Below are 21,780 nucleotides of genomic sequence, written 5' to 3'. Positions count from 1 at the left end.
GGACGGAAGAGAAATACATGCCAGGTTGATGTTATACCTCATGCTGCTCCTCACGAGTAGCGAATGACCTTTCCGGTGAGCTAAGAGTGTGGCGCTATGATGCTTGATGGGACGACTATCTACAGTATGCCGGGACAAGAATTTCTCGCCTGAAATTGTACGGGCTCTCTATGGCACTACTCATAAAGATCGGTCACGCTACAAGCTAGAGCGCAGTGCCTGCAAGCTCCTGCAGCTTTTGGTCTGCCCAATTCCCGAGCTCGCCAAGATAGTGTTCGGGATCATCACCTCGCCAATCTCGCAGCTTGAACCACAGGTAGCGTGCATCACGACCAGCAGCAATGACACGCTGATAGCCTGGAGCACACCTGAACAGAGCACCGTGGTAGTGCTGCGAGTATTCAACATGCTCGACAAGCTCGGCGGCCGTCGCATCCCTTCTTCACGCGGCTGACCACTGGGACTGCATTGTCTGCAGTTGTGAGATTACCAGATACTATAGATATGGTGGTGTCCGAGAGTAGAGCCGGTGTGATACAACCGGTCTCCCAGTCGTACAAAGATGTTACCACGGGTGTCCCGTCGCTATCGATCTTGACAGACATATTGTGCGTGCCGAAGTCACCATGCTCAAGGACGAGACGGTATATTAGTGGTTTGTCGCCGTCCTCTGGAGGCAAGATGTGTGGAATCACCTTTAGCAAGGAAATTTTGGCTGCAGCTGCGCGAGGACCGACAGTGTTTCGATCACTCTCCCAGCCGATCATGTCGCCAATTTTCTTGATTGTTGCTTCGATCTTGGACGTAAAGAGCCCCACACAAAAGTCACGCGTCGATGCGACACCTATCGGAAGCTTGTCTGGTGTTTGCTCGAAGAGTCGCTCTCGCAGCCAAGATGTCGCAAACTCATACAGTACGTCGAAGTTGAGGAGTGCTGCTCTAATTTCGGCGCACTGTTTCAATGGGTGAACTACGAAAAGCGCAGCATTGATACAGGGCACACACGATCTCCCTGGAAACCTACCTCTCCTGCTTGATCCAAGGACCTCCAGACATAGTCTTGACTTTCAGCTTGTTCAAAGACCATGAATCGACGGCCAACCAGATTTATCGATCGTGCTTGTCCGCTACCTTCGCAACGCTTGGGTATTCGGTGATACAGTAGCTTTGAAGACTTGATCTCAAATTGACTCAGGAGTAGACTGTATGTTGCAGCTTCGAACGCCACTTCGGAGGCCTGGACTGCAAGAGGAAAGCCATCGAACTTTGGCATGTTCATCTCTCCGCGGGCTGGTCTTACAACGACATCCGGCCGATTGTCTAGCTTTAGATGGAAACCCTGCCATCGGCATCAGTATCGAACTGTATGTACCGCTTGTTACTGTGATGACAGGGCGTTCTTACGTAGTCATTGGAGCCATTGTACAGCATCGGAATATCCACGACTGTCGTGCCAAGATTCTGCTCGACTTCAGCGATCAGCTGCTCGACATCCCAGTCCTGCTTGAAGGGGCTGTTGCAACTGCGGACCAAGGCGAGGAGCCCAAGGTCATCAAACTTGCTGCCGTCTGGCATGGAAAGCCAGCAGTCCTCGATATAGAACTCGTCTTTCTGCTGACATTTCGTGGAATATCGTCTGGGACGCTTTGCTTCAGAACTTTTGGAGCGATGTGCAGGCTACCTGCATACTCTCTCTAGGCTATTCGCACTGGCCGGACCACAGAGCCGATTTACTCTGCGGCTTTGTTCTGCAAAGCCACTGCATCTTGTATGTCGCAGTGTGTCCTCCTTTTGTTTGCTTTGTAAGGCCGCATGGTAGAACACGAACCGGTTTTGTTGTACGTCAAAGGTCACGAGGAGATGTGGCTAGATGTTTTAGTTCGCATCGTTACTGGATTTTCATTGAGTCTGTTCCGAATCGACCTACAAGAAGTGGCTCTTTACGTGGAAGTCGATCGTCAAGCTTGTCTCTGCCAAGGACCCGTCTTACTGCTGATTCTATGAGCCTTCAGGCGCATGCCTCCCCACAGATCCTCCGGGTACTGCTTCAATGGCCAAGTCTAGATTTGAGCAGTCAATGCAAGCAATCCCAGCATGCCGAAGGTCGTAAGGCAGCGACTGTCCGCGAGCACATTTGTAACATTGAGTATCTATGTCTGAAGAGTTTCGGTGATGTAGAAAGAAGCAAGACTAATGATGATGAAGACCTTGAGCAACAATGCGCCAGTCAGCCTGTAATAGTCAACATGCGGTCCTTCTGCGGAATTCGAGCGACTTACCAATTTGTTCTGCCCTCCTGTACAACATATGTCACAATGATGATGGACGCAAACAGAGACGCCACCGCAAAACCGTCGAAATCGAGCGTCATCTCGTCGATCCGCATACCCCATGCGATGAGGACGATAAGTGGCACAACCATGAGCGCAGTCTGCATAGCTCGTTCAAGTGTAAGAACCAAGGCCATGTCCATTTTGTCGTTCTTGGCCACTGTGATGATCGCTGGATCGTTGCTCATGAGGGGCAAGATTACAAGGCCCAGAAAGGTTTGAGGTAAACCACGAGCGCTCATAGCCTGGATACTGTTGGTAGCGAACTCCGTGTTGAGAGCTAGCAGTACTGTGGTGGCCACAATCGCCACGATAGCCACCGGCCATGATAATTTCGGTATTGCCTTCTCCTCTGGCTGGTCGTGGATCAGGTTCTCCCGGACGATGGTACCTCCAGCCATGCTAGCACCCATGGCACCCTGTGCTGCGACTGCTTTTAATGCTGCACCAGCTTCTCTGGATAGACTACGTCCTTCCCACGGCTTGGACGCTTTAGCAACCTCGTCCGGTAGATCGAACAGCGAGCGGTTGGTCTTTAGCTGGAACACTAGCCATAGCACATACGATGTCATGATGACTACCGCTGTACCTCTGGATTGCGCCAAGATGCCCGCGGGAGTGGAATGGCCCCAGAGGCGAGACACTGTTGGTATCGTCAAGCTGAGCACAGCCAGCAATAGAAACATGCTGATGGTTTGCGCAAGCCTTATGCTGAAATATTGTTCTTTGCGATGGTAGCCGCCGACCACAAATGCCACGCCTGTCATAAGGAGTAAGTTTTGTAGTATGCCCCCGAGTAAAGATGCCTGCAGCACGATGATCTGTCGACTTCTAAGTAAGAGCACGGATGTTATGAGTTGAACAGCATTACTGCAACCTGTCAGCGGTCAGAATTTACCGTAGGATCTCTCCTTACATTCCTGAAGGTCATGCTCAGCAGACCTTCCAGGCGATCGCCGAAGTGCATTCCTAGCTGTTCGACTCCATACGCGAGCACCTCATTAGTAGGTATGATCGCAAGAAAGTTGATGATAAAAATGATGATCGGGTCTTGATGAGTGTAGTATACTGCGAAGCCGGCAGGCACGAAGCACCAGAGTATCATGGTCCAGCTTCCAAGGAATATGAGGCCTAGCTGTCTTCCGAACGGTATTTGCTTGGAGACCAAGACTTCCTGTTCAGATCCTGCTGCATTGCCACTCTGCTTCCATGGCAAAAATTTCCTTGCCTTCCGACGTCTGGGTCCAGAGTCAAGGTCCTGAGACTGCTCATCATTCTCAAGCTTCGTTGTCGTCGTGGTGGACTGTGCAGCGTTCGCGTTATCAGGAGCTGCCAATTCCGTTGCCGGTAAGTCTATGGGGCCCGCAGACCATCTTCGCGTCTCGAGTGGTGCAGGATAGGTGTCTGCCCTCCGAGGTCCCGGTGAAGGGTCCCAGCTGGACGCGATAGGCCTGATTTCCGCGTCGTTTTCGGTGTGGACGACAACCAGTGGTCGATTATTCTCCAAAGAGTCACTACGTCTCCGCTGCCGGTGGGAATTGTAGCGGCCGAAAGGATTGTATACCGTGTCTTCGGCATACCAAGCTTGCCGACGTGCCACCTTTTTGATTGAATCTGATGCCCATGCTTCAGTACGCCAGATGCGTGCAGTGACACGTAGAGTTTTACTTACGCATGGCTGTCTAGTACTGACAATACCGTTGCTGTCCTTATAGGCTGCGACTGTCGACAAAGGCAAGCGAGCAGTCAGACGAGTTGGCCATCGAGGACCATTGGGGGCCAAACCCTATTTATGATTGACCTCAGCAGGGTGGCGAGAACGGTGGCGACGCTAATACCGCGCCAGACATGGCCATTGAAGAGTGCATTGGCTGTACATCGCTTGTCACACTATCTTTGGCCGTTGAAGGGCGGCCTCAATATACGTACCGTCGCCAAGGCTAACTCAGCCCCTAGCGCTAAGTCCTCCGCCCCCATCGATAACCATTGCGATATACATCACAAATACATGACACAGAAATGAAAAACATGCAGAGCCATAAGGTGCAACCGGAACAAATGGCACAGCTGAAGAACGGAGTGAAAATCACTAGGATAGGTTCTTCCCCTGGTTCTGGTAACGTCAATGGACAGTAGCGAAATGAATCACGCAAGGTGGCAGCACGCAAAACGTTCTTGGATTCAGTCGTGAGGCATCGTCAAGGACCTGCAGACTCCATCACCTCGTCCGCCGCGAACCTCCGAACACCCCTCCAAATCCTCTAGTCCGTCCCAGCGCTGAACCGCCCTTGCTTCGAATTCCTCGCCTCATCAATTCCCTTCCGATACATCTCCCACATCCGCCTAATCTCCCCCTTCTTCTCCATCCGATCTGTGATCTTGTTGGCCTCCTTCTTCCGCTTTTTCGTGGACTTCTTATCTCGCTTCACGATCGCCTCCTGCCTTAGGTACCCTTCTTTCTCGAGCCAGAAGATGGCGAGTTCGTTCAGGTGACAACGCCAGTGCTGGAGGTTGTGGGCGGTTTCGGCATTGGCCATGCAGAAGTGGCCGATGTAGTAGAGTTCGTTTGCCGGGGCGACTTCGCTTCCTTGGTAGTCGTATACTGTCTCGTCGTCGTCGTTTTGGGCAGAGTCCGAGTCGTCTTCATTATCTTCGTCATCATCGTCATCATCAGCGGCATTTCCGACTTCCTCCAGAGTGTGTGGGTGATACGGTTTGCCCTGAAACTGCACACGAAATGTGGCAGTGTGACTACTGCGATTACACGCATCGCACCGCTCGGGACGTTCCATAGGATCCTCGATGTACTCGTATGCAATCTCCGGGCGGTTCTTGAGAGCCATTGTGAACTTGGGTGTCCAGGCCGCGGATCTGAACTTCGAGCCAGCTAGACCCTGGACCTCGTCGTCGAGTTTACGGAAAGTCAGGTTGTACAGTTCGTCATTCATGTTGAAGGCTGGGTTAATCTTGCGCTGAACCATCCATTCTACGGCATAGACGAAAAGCTCCTTAGGCTTCATGCTGGCGTACTTCGTGAACTCGATCGGAACGCCGTCTGGAACGCCGAGTGCCCCATCTTCATCGCCATCTGACTCTAGGAAGTCGTCGTCGTGCTCATCTGCTGCGAACATTTGACGGCTGCTCGTGGGTTTGATCGTTTCCTCGACATCGTCTGGATTTGCATCCCGACCTTCTTCTGCATCCTCCGAGCCCTCTTGCTCGTCGTCTTCCACAATTGTCTCCGGTGGTCCAGATCTTTGCCGCTTAAGCTTCTCCAGAGCAGCCTTCCGAGCATCCTTCGCCTTATCTTGTGTCGACCGAGGTTGTCGATCCAGCGCTTCCACATCGCTGCTTGGGCCAAGAAAGTCCAGATCCTCGTCCAGATCCTCTTGTTCGCGCTGGGAAATTTTTCGCGATCGTTTGAGCTTACGCCGTCCAGGTGTTTTCGGCCCCTCATCCTCGTCTACTTCGTCATCGTCAGTCTCTTGGCGCCGTCGCTTGCGGTTACTCCTTGGCTGCTCGATAATCTCCAGATCATCATCACTGTCAATTGCGATAGATGGCGATGAGCTGATGAAATCGTCTCTGGCGTAACTCTGATTTCGCTTCCTCCGTGACTGCTTGCCCCGTGTAGTTGGCATATCTTCGTCGTCGGAGTGGTCTGAAGGCTCTACGGCTCCTGCCCGATTACCACCCACGATTATGGCTTCTTCGTCGTCAGACTCAACCACGACAGGCCTTTGCGAGGACCGCATGTGCCTCACTGGTGCATCGTCCTGATCCTCACTCTCATCCGCTGCTCCATCAAGCTGCTTCGCTCCTGCCTTGTTCCTCAGCTCACTCGTCGACGGTACCTCATCGCCTGAACCATCCTCTTGCTTGTCGCTTAAGATATCCGCCACTGGCCGATACTTCTTCTTGATCTTATTCCGCTTTGACCCAAACATGCCTGCTTTCGACGATGATGGTCTCGGCGACGAGTGAAGCCGCACGGAGGAGTCGAAGCTGTCGGCGTCCCGTGAGCGTGTAAAATCCAGTTGCTGCTGCCTAGCACGACGCGTCCTTGCGCTTTGTCTGCTTGCTTGCCTACCAGAAGACTCAATCGACTCTCCGTCTCCGTCTCCACTGATGGTGCGCTCTCGCGCGAGGTCCATTGTCGCAGCAGGTGTGGGCATGTCTCCGTTTGCTCCAGGCTGCACCTTGCTGAGACCATCGTCATTGTGAACCTTGCGCCTCTTCGCTGAACTACTACCTGACTCGATGTATCCTACGGCAGCAGCTCGGTCTTGTATCTGCTTGTGGTAACCTTCGGCTGCGGGAGAAGAGGATGGCAATGGTGTGAACTCCAGCCTAGACTGCTTGGCGCGAGTAGAGCGTGGCATGTTGAACGTCCTCGTGGTATCAATAGTCCAGCTCTAGTGGTTCTTCATCGGACTTCGCTGAGCCAGCACTGAGCCAGTCTTTTCCAGAGACTGAGTACTGAGTGCAATCTTATCATCTCTTGCTCATCATTCACGTCCAAAACTTTACGCGTCTTCACGCGCAGAGTGACGGCATCGCCAAAGCTTAATCAGTTAGTGGGGCCGATACAGTACGGTAGCATGTGAATGGACTCGGGTTGTGTGTGGAATGCATTCCTGCTCTAACTACATGTACCCGAACCACGCCTCTATTCGGTCTTTGCTACGATCACCAAATAGTAGGGTCAGGTGCTTGACCACCGGGCATCCAAGTACCTTGAGAAGACAGAGTAGGAGGACAACAATGGCATCTGCAGACGACTTCGACGACCATGTCGAGGATGCGGCCGTGCCTGGCGAGCAATCCACATCCCACTATCCACCCTCCGACAAACCAAATGCCTGTACGTATCGCTTTCGGAGAGATATCTATACAGATCTGATCATTGATCTAACAGTCACAGAACTCATGTCCCCGAAGAAACCGAAACAACCCAAACCCACACCTTCTCGAACCGACCAACCGACCAAGCAGACGATATTCGCAGGAAGAGATGGTCTAGCTGCTTACACCACTGACCCTGCGTCCTTTCCAGCGAGTAGAGTGGTGTATTACAATGACAAGTTTGTGGTGATCAAGGATCTCTTCCCAAAGGCCACGGTACACTTGCTCTTACTGCCGCGGGACACGTCGAAGAATGTGCAACGAGGACAAGAAGCTTTCGACGATCTGGGGTTCTTGGAGGAGTGCCGGGAAAAATTGGAGAAGGTCAAGGAGATGGCTGGTTCTGAACTGAGGAGAAAGCTCGGGAAGTATTCAGCCAAAGAGGCACCTCGCCTCGCCGCTCTACGCGAAGACGAACCTCCCGACGTACTACCTGTTGGTCGCGACTGGACTGCCGATCTGATCACTGGCACGCATGCGAATCCGTCTATGAACCATCTTCATATCCATGTGTTGAGCAGGGATATGGTAAGCGAGTGCATGAAGAAGTCAAATCATTACCTTTCCTTCACGACAGATTTCTTGATCGGTCTGGATGAGTATCCTTTGGCCGAGCAGGACCATAGGCGGGCGTACAAGCACTTTCCGGGTGATATGCTGTGTTGGCGATGTGGCAGGAATTTTGGGAACAAGATGGCTAGGCTCAGAGAGCATCTTGAGGAGGAGCTTGTGGAGTGGAGGAAGGAGTGAACGAAATGACGACGCAAGAGTGAACGTGAACGTGAACGTGAACTGCACCAGCAGCAATGAATCACATATATGCAGGCAGCAGCGCCTGACATGTGATTGATCTTCAAAGGCAAGAAAGGCTTGAAAACGGCATGGGAGGCCGCCCACATGCGCGTCTGAATACAGTCAGTACAGTCGCCAATCTTTCACTACCTATCTCTTTTTCGTCGCACTGGCTAACGCCCAAGCAGTAACAACAAAGCTGCCAATAACGGGAGATCGACGCCCTGTGTTACGCGACCTTGTGTTTTGTGAGCTGTCGACTTGTTGACCGACGCGAGCCTGCAGGTGTGCCAGATGCACGGGCCAGCTCTGCCGAATTCGACTTTCACCGTAGATCTTGTAGATTGTTACAACACTTGGAGAGCAGATCGTTCTTGAAGAAGTCCTCATAGGGAGAATTTCTAGTATCTGCGCGCTGGTGAGTTGTTTGATGCACGTCAAAGATCTCGAAATTCAGGAAGCTGGGAGTGGATGCTGGAAGTCGGATCCAGATCTCGAATTCTGCTTCCCAACTCCCAAATCTGAGAATTCGATTTCGGACTTCCAGGAACCACGCCTTCGTGCACTCACGATCCGGCGACAACATTAGGCGCCTAGATCAGGAGCCCTTCACAAGATATATAAAGGCCCGCGCAAGCACGAGATATCGCAAAGCATACAATTCACAGGCCAAGCCAATCATCGGCTAAACTCCCACCAACAGCAACGTCACTCCTCGACAAACGCACGCTTTCCTCTTCTTGCACAGCACACAACACATCTTCAACACACAATATCAGCAACACACCGTCGTCATGCCGTCACTCACTTTGAATGGCAACGCCGCTGGTGCAGACAACATTTCACACATCCGCAGCTTCTGGGCTCGCCACGAACACCTTCGCGACAACGAGACTCTTCGCACAGTCTTACTAGAAGATGTCATCACACGCTACGAGAATCTGGTCAATACGCATGCGGACTACGTCGCTCACCACCAGAATGAGCTTGAGCAGAGCCTGGCGCTACAACAAGCTCAGAACAATGTGCGCCACCTGCAGAACCTCCTGAACCGCGACCCCTACCTCCTGGTCCTCATTGAAGGCGACGGTATGATCTTTAACACTATCGAAGATGGTGAAGCCGGTGGAAAAGTGGCGGCTACGACCTTGCAGAATGCTATTCTTGACTGGGCCACGACCAGCAACAACGTTCTTGAGTGTCCGCCTGACGTGAAGGTTGTCGTTCGCGTTTACCTCAATCTGAAGGGCTTGGGCGAGGCATGTGCAAAGGCCGGTCTTATTAGCTCGCCGGCTGTACTGGAGGAGTTTGCACGTGGATTCACGAGGGGCAAGACTATGTTTGATGTGGTTGATGTTGGGTATGGCAAGGATAGGGCGGATGTAAAGATTGCTGGTGAGTCCAATTCCCAATATGTTGCGATCCTTTATGGCTTTGTGGCACGGCCTTAGGTATTTTCGCATTCGTCTTTCGCATGGCTGGGAGCAAAAGTCATCTCAAGACATTACACCGCTAGACAAGCCCTGCTTCGCGCAGGTCGCTAATGCCTAGACTTGCGTGGCCACAAGTAGGTAAACACGTGCTGATAGTACTTCTTTACAGAAAACTTCAAGCTCTTCTTGCACGACTACCACTGCCGTCAAATCGTTCTCGGCTGCTCCCACGACAATGGATTCGCCCGCCTACTGGAGCAATATACCGAGAGCCAGGAAGCCCAGATGCGAGTCACCCTCATGAAAGGCGTCCCATTCGAGAAAGAGCTCACGGTCTTACCCTTCAGGACTGTAAAGTTCGACCGCATCTTTCGGGATCTCAAGACCGTGGTCAATACACCTGACCTCTTGACCGGCATTTCCCCACGTCGAGATTCGCATGCTCTCAGTGGTGCCAGCAGTGCTTTTACGCCGCGCTCGATCACGCCAATTACGCCTCGCTATGCCACACCCGCCTCGAATGGCATGTCACAGCTTGACGGTGTGTCTGGTCATCTACGCAGCATGTCTTTGACCTCGTCCAATTCTGAATCTGGTGGAAGTACGTGGGCGACGCTTGCCAAGGCTCGCGCTGACCGCCCGTTGACTGATCTCCGCAAGATGTCTTCACCGGCTGATGTACAAGATCTCGGCCCACCAAATCTGCGGAAATCAAGCATCTCACGCAATCGTGCTGGCCAGCGCATTGACGACAGCTTCGACTACGACCGCGATGAGGTCCAGTATTTGAAGAAGATGAAGATGTGCAATCAGCACTATATCGGTATGGGATGTTGTCACTACAACGCTGGGAAGCCGGACAAATGTCCTCACAAACACGATATCAAGCTCAACAAACACCAGCTGTACTGTCTTCGTGTTGTTGCTCGAGAGACGCCGTGCAAGAAGGGGCTGTACTGTGCGGACACTACGTGCATCTATGGCCACCGTTGCCCGTTTCCGAGAGCTTCGGAAGGCTCGATGAGAGGCTCTGATCGGTGTCTCAATGGCGAGTTGTGCCGGTTTGGGGCGGATATGCATGGGGTTGACACTAAGGTTGTCAAGATGACTCGTGCGACTGGTCGGTTCTAGAGGAAATGTCCTGCTTTGATGGCGCAAGGGGTTTGGCTTCGGCCACGGTCGGTGTCTTTTGGGCATTGCTTCAATCGGGTGTACCAGTAGCATTAGCTCAAGCACTGTCAATCTTCTCATCATATCTCCAGCTGGGTGTACTCCTCAGTCTCCTTCCGCAAATCTGTTGTCTAAGGACTACCGCGTCATACCGCATCTTTTCAAATATTTGCCCTTTTCACCGTGGTGGAGAACATTCGTGCAGATCTTATATGCTTTTGGCTTCCACGTCGTGCTCCGTACATGACATCCTCGGTTGTCTTGTCTTATTGATCCTCCCTTCGTTTCTATCTACCACTCGGTCGCTATGACATACGACAATTTGTTGGACTGTCTCCAAGCCCGGATCAACGAAGTCGAGCAGAGCAACGCTTGCGAGGTGGCTGAACGGTTGCCATCATGTTTACACCTAAGCTGCTAAGATCCGCCATTGGCGGTTCCGCCAGGCTTCCAACGTTCATTGGCCACCACGGCCAATATAGAAACCTTCAATACCGCGAATTAGCTACTGCAGCGACTCGGAAGTCAAAGATGGTCGATCTCAGCCGGGAGCTGTACCATCGCAGCCCGGCTCATCCATTCCATCCTCCTGTCATTATCACACCGTGGGACACCCATCAAGAGAAAAAAGCAGGCAACACCATCCTTCGCTCAGCGTCGTATGCACTGTCCATGAGCGATCATGCTGGTACGCACGTTGATGCTCCGAAGCACTTTGGCCCTGGAGGCAAATCCATCGATCAGATGCCAGTCGAGGACTTCTATACTTCGGCTATCTGTCTCAATCTCTCGCACGTGGAGCTCAAAGCTAGTATCTCGGTATCGGAAATGGAAGAAGCATTGTCCAAGTCTGGTGAAGAAATCTACCAAGGCGATACTGTGCTCCTCTATATGGCTTTCAACAAACGCATTCACTTTGACGACCCTCGCTGGCAGCACGACTTTCCCGGTCTGTCCCTCGAAGCTGTGCACTGGCTTGCTGATAAGGGCTGCAAGATTTTTGGAGTCGAGGCTATCAGTCCTGCACCTGAAGGTGAGCTGAACTTTCAGGCGCACAATGCTTGTGGTGAGCGCGGTATCACGCATATCGAGGGCTTAGACAATCTTGAGCAGGTGCTTGGCAAGGGCAGGTTCACGTTCGTCGGGTTTCCTCTCCGAATACGTGGTGGAAGTGGCGGGCCCATGAGGGCGGTTGCTATATTCAATGATGCATAGCAGTGAACGTCATCAGCTGAGATACATCGAGTCTGTGGTTGTCTACGACGAGAGGATCATGGCCGCTACTCGATGCTTCTTAAATGCATTCATTTTAGCACATTTCATGTGGTAAAGCATGCTCGAGACGGATTCGTGCCTGGACCTGCCATCTGAATGGTGACAATGCACTGAAGATGCCAGTCCCTCGATCCGGCTAATCCCCATACATTTACCCACATGTAGCGCTGGACTTCTGCACATCCGTGTATTGAGTTGTAAATTGGCGATGAGCAGGAAATATCACGGCGAGAAGCTCATGCTGAAGACAGCGCATGGCTAGCATGGCTTGTGGGCCTAGCAGCCAGATATAAGTATGACTCTCTGCCCACATCCAAGATTCTACAACAATGCACCGAGCACAATAGGCAACATGCTGATGCGAAGTGTCATCTTGCTATTTGCTCTAGCCTGTATTAGCACCAAGACAATCTCAGCATGGCCACTGTCCGGCGTGAGACATGCTACCGGAGCTGATGACGGCCAAATCAACACGACCGCTTCGTCCAGCCGCTCGACAGACTCTCTTAAACGAAGATGGTTCGCCTTCAAATCCGAAGATGAACTAAAGGGAGAGGGTGGAGAGGAACACGCTCACACACGAGGTTATGGCACTTGGCCAGCCAAGACATATCCCGTTGGACATCCATATCATACGAACGGAGCCGCACGATCGCATATTCCCTTCTGCTTCGTGGAAGATGAAAATGCCGATACGCTTGCTGAGCAGATGGCATATGCTGTTGCTATGTGGTGGCCGGCATTTCGTCTGTCTTCTGCAATGATTCTACCTGATGCAGAATGTTATGATTCAAAGGCCTCGGGGCCCGAGAGAAAATTGTTGCTCCGCTGTGTCTGTGGCAAGCAATCTCATGGCAAGAGCACGGGTGATGAGACCCTCCAGATCTCACTTCGACCGTTCGGTAATCAGTTCTCTGACACATCCGGTGGCTATGACCATCAGACCAGCAAGCCTGGGCGCCACGGTCTTGCGCTCCTCTCATTCGTGGCTCCTGATAAGATCGTAGATGAAAATGAACGTGCGAACTTGTGGTACAGGCAGGCTAGCGACTTGACACACGAGCTAGGTCACGTACTAGGATTGCTGCAGTAGGTTGCACCATGCATCTGACCAGGCCAAGACTGACTGATAGTAGTGAGCATGAGCGGCCAGATCGCGACCACTTTCTTGACCTTGACTGCACGGCTTTACTCGGCTACGGGGAGGCCGAAAAATTAGCTTTAGATCTGGCTAATGCAGGAGACTGGAAGAACGAGCCCACCATGAAACAGAGGATGGAGCGTATATGCTTTGATCCCGAAATGTGGGAGAAATACCTGCCCAGTGCTGAACTGTTCAATAAGTTTGACTCTGCGGCCTGGCACGACCCCAATGGCTTTGTATACGACCGGAATTATTTCGACTACGGAAGCATAATGATTTATGACTCGGTGATCGAATGCGTGACACTTTACCAATTGCCCATCTCACGCAGATTCCCACCAGGATATGTCCCGGGCCTTGGCACGGAAGCTGGGAACAATGGGAAAGTGTACCTCGATGGAGCTTACTACACTGGTGGCGCCTACTCCTCTCCAGCCCAGCGTATCTCCACGATGGATGCAAAGCGCGTAGCAATGCTGTATCCGGGAACGAAGGCGCAGCAGATCGAGGCCAGTGCACTATCGCCATCCGATCAATGGGAGGCTATCAACACCCGTGAAATGGTTTATAATTCAGCCTGGCGCCACCAGATACTAGCCGTCTTAAAGGATAGGGATTTCAGGCCATCAGTGCCAGACGTGGTCGACCAGCGTCTCCAACCCACCGTCAACCCCAAGCGGAGATGGGCGAGCGTGTACGAATGGTATGAGCCACCTTCGTACAAGCAGATCGTCATCAACAAGACCAAGAAGCTGGTTCGTGCCAAGGATTGGGAGAAACTGTTTGAGAGGCTCAGAGCACTGGTGCGAACGTTCAGAATCAAGCCTGAGACATCAGAACCAGAAGTCTACTCACCTTCTGGATCTCTTGCAGGCTCTGGGGCCAACAGTGGCCACCGGTCCTCCACTGGAGCAAATGATCAACCTGAGATCAGCGAGCAGGCAAGTGAAGCTGAGCGTACTTGGGCCGACCAGACACATGCCGCTATCGGGCAGATCGCCAATCCAGATGGGGCAGCGCAAGGTTCCGGAGATAGAGGATCGTCCAGGTCCTCGGTGACAGATGAAGGTGGCAACTAGAGGGGATTTGATGATATGGGCCAGAGTGGTGGCTCCGGCGAGAATGGCCGTTCGGCCAGCAGCGGTTGGCTTTCAGACCTTCGAAGATGACTACGAGGAAGCGACGACCTGCGATCCAGAGCTGAAGATGTTAACATGACTTTTTGAGTTCAAGTTTGTCCGACGTACGAATTTATAAGGAGAGAAGGAGGCTTCATACATGTGTCCTTATCAGGGTTACAGGATTGTGATACATCAGTAGGGATCACTTGTAGGAGCTTTCCGGCTACCAATGATACAACTAGAGCGAACCTGGAGAATCTTGGACACTAACTTTTCAGCGCAGGCAGGACGCGGCGTAAGTACGGATGAGTTGAACCATATCTGGCCAGGCTATGACACCACCGGATGAATCTTGATAATCTGGACACAGCCGATCTTGTATCAGCATGGACAGCTCGATCCGATGTAGACATGTCATTGCCACTCTACCACAGCTCTCCACAGAGTACTGTATCACTGGCCACGTATGAATGTTTCAGCAAGCTATCTCGAACGTCGTGGCTTATTGACATGACACGAGCACATCACTACGAAACTGCAACCTCTCTGTCTCCCACCTGCCTACAATCAAACAAAAGGAAGTCTTCGATACCAAGGTCTACGCAATTGACTTGCCTTGTTCCGGTCATGTTCTTGCTAATTGGTTATCAATCGCGAACAAGTCCATGTCCGTCTCAGGGTGCCATGTATCCAGGTGCTGGCACACGTAGAAGACACGAGCGGTAATCAGTATGTCAGAGCGAGCTATACACGTTGGCTTTCACATGCACGCCAGCGCAGAGTGCCGACATATCTCGCACGTACTTCAAGAGATATATGTTGGCCTTTCTCACCTTTGTAAGCCGGCACATCCATATGAAGAAGAGCGACACTTACTTTGCAGAGCAGCTTCGACGGTAAAGACGATGCACCTCTCTTTGCCTGGAGCAATCTTTCTGCTACTTCTCGCACGATCAGTACAAGCCCTAGTCATTGCCCAACAGAGCACGGCCCAGCAAGACTCGTATCATGTCGTTACTAGTGGGAACGGTAGTGGCTCACATGACGAAAGTGACTCCAGCATTCAACCGCGACGGAACAGCATCAAGACGGAGCAGGAGCTCAGAAATGAAGATCCCCTGCGAACGGCAATGCCTAGGAAGCAAGCCTTGTGGCCAGCCGTCCAGTTTGGGAAAGTCCATCCTTTCTACCCCAAAGGCGCCGTTCGACACTTCATGCGATATTGCTTTGCTACTGAAGCGGATGGCAAGACGCTCCAGCCCGTTCTCGCGTTTGCACTCGCACGCTAGTGGCCAGCATTCCAACACTCCTCTATGATGATATTGCCAGACCAGAGCTGCTATACAGGGATTGCGAGGCAGTAACAGACGCGACTGAACATCATGTGCATTTGTGGCAAACAGCTCAATGGCCAGTCCACCAACAACAAAATGACATTACAAATTAGTCTTGCAGAAGCGACGTCGGTGCCGAACACTATCGAATTGGATTTTGAGCAGATCAGTCACTGTGGCATCGGGTGCAATACCTGGGATGATGATGATGCCGGACGTCACGCTCTCGTAATAAGTCGTCACAGTAGTATAACAGACGGGATTCTTCGCCTTCGATTACAGATACGAGAGATGACGCACGAACTAGGCCATGCCTTGGGCTTGATACAGTAAGTAATAATAAGGTGAATACAGGCTGTAGCTGATCACACTATCCCAGCGAGCATCAACGCCCAGATCGGGACAAGGTTATACACGTTGACTGCATAGCATTAATCGGCTACAATGTCGCCACTAGAATGGTCCAAGAACTCCAAGATGCACATTATTTCAAGAGTACGCCACTACTCAAAGACAGAATGTCCCAAGTCTGCTCGAACTACGAATTAGCAAGGAAATTCTTTCCAGTGGCTAGTGAGCTTGTCAGGCTTGACCACAGGCCGGATGCTAACGACGAGGGGCACATCTCCAGTCCCGACTTTTTCGATTATGGAAGCATAATGATATACGATTCGTTTGCATTTACAACGGATCATACGCGATATGCTATGTAAAGGAGATTCCCTCCCGGTTATACACCAAGTGTAGTCAGAACGCGGCCAGATGGATCAGAGTTCTGGTGGGACTACTTCTTCTTTGAAGGCGGAGAAGGGGATCTATTCGCCAGTCGAATTTCGGACATGGATATTAAACGCATAGCACAGCTATATCCTGGCACTGAGCAGCAGCAAAAGGCTGCATCGGATCTTGAAGTTTCCGGAATGTGGAATCCAGTGCGCACAGAGGACATGATCGAATCACGGAAATGGGACAGTCAAATATTCGAGACCATCGGGCACTGGCTCATTGACCCGTCTCTTCCTGATGTCGTCGATCAGCACTTACGTTCTACCATCAAGCCCGAGGACCGGTGGGCTCAGTGGTACGGAAGGTCCAGCAGAACGACAGATCATGAAACTTTCGAGCGTGGGCAGGATACGGCTGATAGAACGGTCTAGCAACCCCGAAGCGCGCCAGCCCCGAGCAACGACCACGCTGGATCCTCAGCGAGACCCGCCTAACACGAGACATATGTTGGCCTTCATGGCGAGTCTGACTACGAACAGCTTCAATTCGGTGGCGAGTCTAAAACCTCAAGCTAACGCCGAGTGCTGTTGCTGTGCTGGCAAGATACGATAAGGTCGGTGCTGACTGAACGCTTGACGGCTAGTCTCATGATGGGCCCTTCTCGCATATTTCATGGACTTGTTGAAGATGATTTTGCTGCTTAAACGCACCGGCGGTCCTGTGCTACCATCATTCGATACGTGGACTTTGAACGCGAGAGTATGTGCGCATGTGATCATCCGTCCCAACGGTGACTATGACCATCAGCTGTCGAACAAAAGACGAGTGTTGATTCTACCGGACCTGCGGAGACTGTTTTGCGAGGGGCTGTATTTCTGTTGATCAAAAGCCATGAATGATGACGATTTCTTGCTTCATTTCGATTTTTGTATCCTAGATAGATAGCCCATATCATCCTCCAATTTATACCAGTAACGACAAGCGAGCAGTGCATCTATGATTCAGTCATCGAACTCCATTGGCGGCCGATACTCGATGGGGTTTGGTACAGTGATGCTGCAAGACTGCCGTGCATCTCCTAGGGCAAAAGTAAAAACCACACAGACGGAAATCGCACCCAGCTCTTCGAGTTGATCTGGCGTCGTGATCTGTGAGTAAGCAGTTTCCTCGTCGTCTACCAAGAATGGCGGGCTTATTTTGTAGCCTATGGCGGCAAGAGTGAATCGGTGCACAGATAAGCGTATACCTCATCCAGTCCGATGGCCACAAGACACTGCTCATCCGCCGTGGAGCGTGGACACGAACACGATCTCGTCGTTCTGCTGAAGCTCGTACTTCTCTTCGCCTTCGAGCTCCCAGTCAGCATCATTAATGAGCACTAGTATGCCGGGTCGACTGCGTCAGACTTGTTAGCGAGATCAGCATGGATCGGGGACACAAATATCGTACACAGTGTCATCGAGCAAGAACATCTCCTTTCGTGGGTCCTTGATAAGGTTTTCGCAGAGCCATTGGATGAGGTAGGCGACAGTCGCAGAGCTACCCTTTGAATCCTTTCCAGGCACAGTGATCTTATGTTTGCGTTGATTTGAGAATAGTAGTTCGAGACCACCGCTTGACAGCAGATCAGTATCGTAGACTCCTAGTGCGCATATTGTAGGTAACAGGCGTACGTGAACTCTACCTTCAGCGATATTGAGTCTGCCATTGCAACTTTTGTGTGCCAGTCTCGCGATACTGTATTACGTAGTAGTAGGAACACTGATACGTGCGAGAAATGAAGGCATTGGTAAGATGGGATCGTAGCATTGCCACCATCTCCTTCAACATTTTTGCCACTACCCGATAAGGCTAGCGTGAGTCTTCAAGACAATTTTCACAGGTCCAGAAACAACATTATCAACTACGCCTCTCCGTTCACGAATGATGACTAGCGACGATCTGGCGGCAGAAGTGAGCCACACTGCCGCTGGTGGTAACAGACATCCATCAGCGGCCGACTGGGGGCCTGGAGTCCTCGCTTTTGGAGCTGGAGTCAACATTGCCATCTGGAATCCAGCTGATCCCCGATGTCGCGGTGTATCAGCACTGCTTCGTGGTCATACAGATACAGTAAATGCTATCAAGTTTAACATCACTGATTCTGGTTGCCATCTCATTAGTGGCGGTGCAGATAAAACTGTTCGAGTATGGAAACCTAGCCATGACCCTTCGAGGCCGTCATACGAGCAGGTGGCTGTCCTTACGGAGCACTCTGCCTCTATCAATACCATATCGGTCTTGCCAGATTGCGACATCTTCGTCACTGGTGCAGCAGACGGCACAATGAAGATATGGAGACTGACTGGAGCAGGGGCGGATCTGATCCAGAGTATCTCGCTCAAACCACGAATGTTACCGCTAACTACTGCACTTGTTCATCTTAGGGGTGGATCAGTCACTATAGCAGTCGCTGGCACATCCTCGACGATACAATTGTTCTCAAGGCCTAGTGAGGATGCAGAATTCGAGCTGCAAGCATCTCTCGCAGGACACGAAGGATGGATACGATCTCTTGACTTCGTCCACAGTGGGGAAGACATTCTGCTGGCTTCTGCTAGCCAAGACAAATACATCAGACTTTGGCGTTTCCGCAGTGCTGGCGATCACGCCGGAATTAAATTGAGTGATGTGCCTGATGCAGGATTAGCGGCAACGAAAAAGTCACTCTCAAATAAGGCGCACAGAGTTGGCCTTGAGACCGCGAAGTTCGCTGTGACATTCGAAGCTCTTCTCATCGGCCACGAAGACTGGATATACACGGCGAAATGGGCACCTTCTTGGACCGATCAGAGCGCACCAAGACTGCTTTCTGCCTCCGCAGATAATTCGCTAGCAATATGGCAAGCCGACGAGGCCTCAGGCTTTTGGGTGTGTAATGCTAGACTGGGAGAAATAAGTTCGCAGAAGGGCTCGACTACTGCCACAGGCAGTACTGGAGGCTTCTGGATTGGCCTTTGGCAGCCAGATGTCGAGTCTGTAGTGAGCCTTGGACGCACAGGTAGCTGGAGAAGATGGTTATATGACCGTGCTGTTGACTCGTGGCGACAGCAGGTTGGCATAAGTGGTCACACCCAAGAAGTGCAAGGTGTGGCTTGGAGCCGGGATGGTTCGTATTTACTCACGACCAGCTCTGATCAGACTACGAGACTTCTGGCAGAGTGGAAGCGCGATGGACACGTATCCTGGCATGAGTTTGCACGACCACAAATCCATGGGTATGATCTCAACTGTATCAGTTCCCTTGGAGTGAACCAATTTATCTCCGGAGCAGATGAGAAGTTGCTACGAGTCTTCGATAAGCCAAGGGCTATCGATCATCTTTTAACAACGCTATCGGGGACTCCATCGACTGTGGACGGCACACTTGCAGATGCTGCAAATATACCAGTGCTTGGCCTGTCCAACAAAGCCGTTGCTGCTGTAGCCGACGATGAGCCTGCGGATGGTCAGGTCAATGGTCATGCTGACGAGCACCAAGTAGTTGCTCCCGATTCCGTCATCCACAAGTCGACCCTTGACATCGATCATCCCCCATACGAGGATCAGCTTGCACGCCATACATTGTGGCCTGAGCATGAGAAGCTCTATGGTCATGGCTACGAGATCAGCGCAGTAGCCGCGAGTCATGACGGTAGACTTGTCGCCACGGCATGCAAAGCCAGCTCGATCGATCATGCTGTAATTCGCTTGTACGAGACAAGCGAGTGGCGTGAAGTGAAGCCGGCACTGACCGCGCATACTCTGACTGTCACGGCCTTGGCTTTCTCAGGGGACGATCTATATCTGCTCAGTGTCGGAAGGGATAGGCAGTGGGCTCTCTTTGAGAGGAACTCAAAAGAACCGACTCGGTATGCGCCATTGATCGCCAATCCTAAAGGTCACACGAGGATGATTCTGGACTGTGACTGGGCGCCGACAGCTGCAGGACACGTCTTTGCCACCGCTGGTAGGGACAAACATGTAAGAGTATGGAAGCTTGCAGATGGTCAAGCTGAATGTATCGCGAATATTCCAGCGCATGTCTCTATCACAGCCGTTGCGATTCACCACGAGACGATTCTGGCGACACTGCTGCTGGCATATGGTACCGATGATGGCTGTGTCGGTATTGTCAATCTCAGCACAAATGCACTAGAGGTCACGCAGCAGCGGATGCTACCCGTGCATCATTGTTCTTCGGCGGCGATCACATGCCTCCGATGGCGACCCAGCGTCGGTACAGGGAAGGAGGAGCAGAATTTGGCTGTTGCAAGTGAAGATGGAGCGGTCAGGTTGTTCAGGTTCCAGACATGAGAGACGTCTGAAGGATCGCCGTCGAGATTGCTATTCGTCAGTTTTGGTGTCCCGGAGAATGTTTGGGTGGTGCCTGCCTATTGTGAAGTCCACAAAGAAAAGTGTGGAACATCCTCTAGCGCGAAAGGGGAAACATCATGTCTTTCTAGGTCAAGCACGCCATAATCTACAACTTCACTCATTCTGAAAGCAAGAGAATTGACAGCGCCGACACCGACACTAAAGACGTCCATACCATGGAGAGATCGCCACTCGCGAAGCTCCCACTCGAGCTGAGGCTCAACATCTATGAGGCCGTGCTTCATGAACCAAAGCCTTTTCGCCTGAGTCGTGATACCACCAGCAAGAGTCGCAAAAGATCGAAAGACTTCCGACAAGAACACAAGAACTACGGCAAGCTTGTGGCCATGACGGAAACCTGCAAGCAGATCAGAGAAGAGGCAATGCCGGCTTTCTTTTTCGCGTCAACACCTTTCTCATCCAACCTCGAGTGTGGAATGTGAGCGGTAAATGGACGATGGCACAGAGTAGCATCTATGCCATGGAGCTCACAGCGCTCAAGCGATGGCTCAAGATGATCGGACCGAGGAATGCTGCTGCGATCAGATTTCTTGGTGTGGAGTCGTGGTGCTGGAGCTTCGAGGAGCTCAGTACGCCATCGGGACGCGCTTGGGCACATGCGAGAAAGATCGAGAACAAGGTACTGAAGCATACCGGCATTCAGCTCGGCTCAATACATGCAATCCTCAAGGTCAGATTGACTCGAGCCGGTCGGTGGCCGAACGAGTTCCGCCAAGAGTATCCCACGAACGAGCCCTACATCCGTGATCATCCTGGCGGGCGTTGGTGCACAGCATGGCCTGATCAGAGATTCGACGAGCTGCCACTCATCAAGTACGTCCTTCCTACGCGCAACAAAGACTTGGCACGCCAGATCGTACGTATAACGACCGACGCTAAGCTGGCTTTGCTCGAAGAACATGCTTTCCAACACCGCTGTTGGCTCGCCACGGGGCTGGATAAGTTTCGCGAGCGACTACGGGGCGTAGCTGACAACACTCTCGGCTTTTTGCAGGACTAATGTCCGACACGAATCGGTTGTGGCAAGGTTGTCTTGTACTTGAAATTGCCTTGCCTGCACAGTGTCATGTAGGGCATAACAGGCCATCTGACCGTAGAGGTTTCACACCAAAGAAATTCGTAGAAGCAGTCATG

General features: G+C 51.8%; 9 protein-coding genes across 9 annotated transcripts; 6 read left to right on the top strand and 3 right to left on the bottom strand.

Annotated features, from left to right (window-relative positions):
* Positions 1 to 401: 401 nt before the first annotated feature.
* On the bottom strand, positions 402 to 1,575 carry LTS14_000370 (uncharacterized protein; the record flags this gene model as incomplete). The annotated part of the gene is made up of 3 exons (XM_064833083.1): positions 402 to 953; positions 1,025 to 1,339; positions 1,405 to 1,575. 3 exons carry the CDS (start codon positions 1,573 to 1,575, stop codon positions 402 to 404), a joined length of 1,038 nt encoding a protein of 345 aa, XP_064699352.1.
* Positions 1,576 to 2,150: 575 nt separating this feature from the next.
* On the bottom strand, positions 2,151 to 4,006 carry LTS14_000369 (uncharacterized protein; the record flags this gene model as incomplete). The annotated part of the gene is made up of 4 exons (XM_064833082.1): positions 2,151 to 2,232; positions 2,280 to 3,151; positions 3,247 to 3,944; positions 4,003 to 4,006. The coding sequence occupies 4 exons, from the start codon at positions 4,004 to 4,006 to the stop codon at positions 2,151 to 2,153; spliced, it is 1,656 nt and encodes a 551-aa protein (XP_064699351.1).
* A 585-nt stretch (positions 4,007 to 4,591) lies between these two features.
* On the bottom strand, positions 4,592 to 6,712 carry LTS14_000368 (uncharacterized protein; the record flags this gene model as incomplete). The annotated part of the gene is made up of 1 exon (XM_064833081.1): positions 4,592 to 6,712. One exon carries the CDS (start codon positions 6,710 to 6,712, stop codon positions 4,592 to 4,594), a length of 2,121 nt encoding a protein of 706 aa, XP_064699350.1.
* A 382-nt stretch (positions 6,713 to 7,094) lies between these two features.
* Positions 7,095 to 7,985, top strand: HNT3 (aprataxin-like protein; the record flags this gene model as incomplete). Its single annotated transcript, XM_064833080.1, has 2 exons — positions 7,095 to 7,194; positions 7,249 to 7,985. 2 exons carry the CDS (start codon positions 7,095 to 7,097, stop codon positions 7,983 to 7,985), a joined length of 837 nt encoding a protein of 278 aa, XP_064699349.1.
* Positions 7,986 to 8,821: 836 nt separating this feature from the next.
* LTS14_000366 (uncharacterized protein) lies at positions 8,822 to 10,591 on the top strand (the record flags this gene model as incomplete). Its single annotated transcript, XM_064833079.1, has 2 exons — positions 8,822 to 9,422; positions 9,630 to 10,591. The coding sequence occupies 2 exons, from the start codon at positions 8,822 to 8,824 to the stop codon at positions 10,589 to 10,591; spliced, it is 1,563 nt and encodes a 520-aa protein (XP_064699348.1).
* A 438-nt stretch (positions 10,592 to 11,029) lies between these two features.
* On the top strand, positions 11,030 to 11,845 carry LTS14_000365 (uncharacterized protein; the record flags this gene model as incomplete). Its single annotated transcript, XM_064833078.1, has 1 exon — positions 11,030 to 11,845. One exon carries the CDS (start codon positions 11,030 to 11,032, stop codon positions 11,843 to 11,845), a length of 816 nt encoding a protein of 271 aa, XP_064699347.1.
* Positions 11,846 to 12,257: 412 nt separating this feature from the next.
* LTS14_000364 (uncharacterized protein) lies at positions 12,258 to 14,128 on the top strand (the record flags this gene model as incomplete). Its single annotated transcript, XM_064833077.1, has 2 exons — positions 12,258 to 12,994; positions 13,042 to 14,128. 2 exons carry the CDS (start codon positions 12,258 to 12,260, stop codon positions 14,126 to 14,128), a joined length of 1,824 nt encoding a protein of 607 aa, XP_064699346.1.
* A 4,028-nt stretch (positions 14,129 to 18,156) lies between these two features.
* ELP2 (Elongator subunit elp2) lies at positions 18,157 to 20,565 on the top strand (the record flags this gene model as incomplete). Its single annotated transcript, XM_064833076.1, has 1 exon — positions 18,157 to 20,565. One exon carries the CDS (start codon positions 18,157 to 18,159, stop codon positions 20,563 to 20,565), a length of 2,409 nt encoding a protein of 802 aa, XP_064699345.1.
* A 236-nt stretch (positions 20,566 to 20,801) lies between these two features.
* Positions 20,802 to 21,646, top strand: LTS14_000362 (uncharacterized protein; the record flags this gene model as incomplete). The annotated part of the gene is made up of 2 exons (XM_064833075.1): positions 20,802 to 21,064; positions 21,097 to 21,646. The coding sequence occupies 2 exons, from the start codon at positions 20,802 to 20,804 to the stop codon at positions 21,644 to 21,646; spliced, it is 813 nt and encodes a 270-aa protein (XP_064699344.1).
* Between the last annotated feature and the right edge of the window lie 134 nt (positions 21,647 to 21,780).

This window comes from Recurvomyces mirabilis (genome assembly GCF_035927965.1).
Source record: "Recurvomyces mirabilis strain CCFEE 5264 chromosome Unknown scaffold_1, whole genome shotgun sequence".
Taxonomy (NCBI): Eukaryota; Fungi; Ascomycota; class Dothideomycetes; order Mycosphaerellales; family Teratosphaeriaceae; genus Recurvomyces; species Recurvomyces mirabilis.
This window is presented reverse-complemented; position numbering and strand designations above follow the sequence as displayed.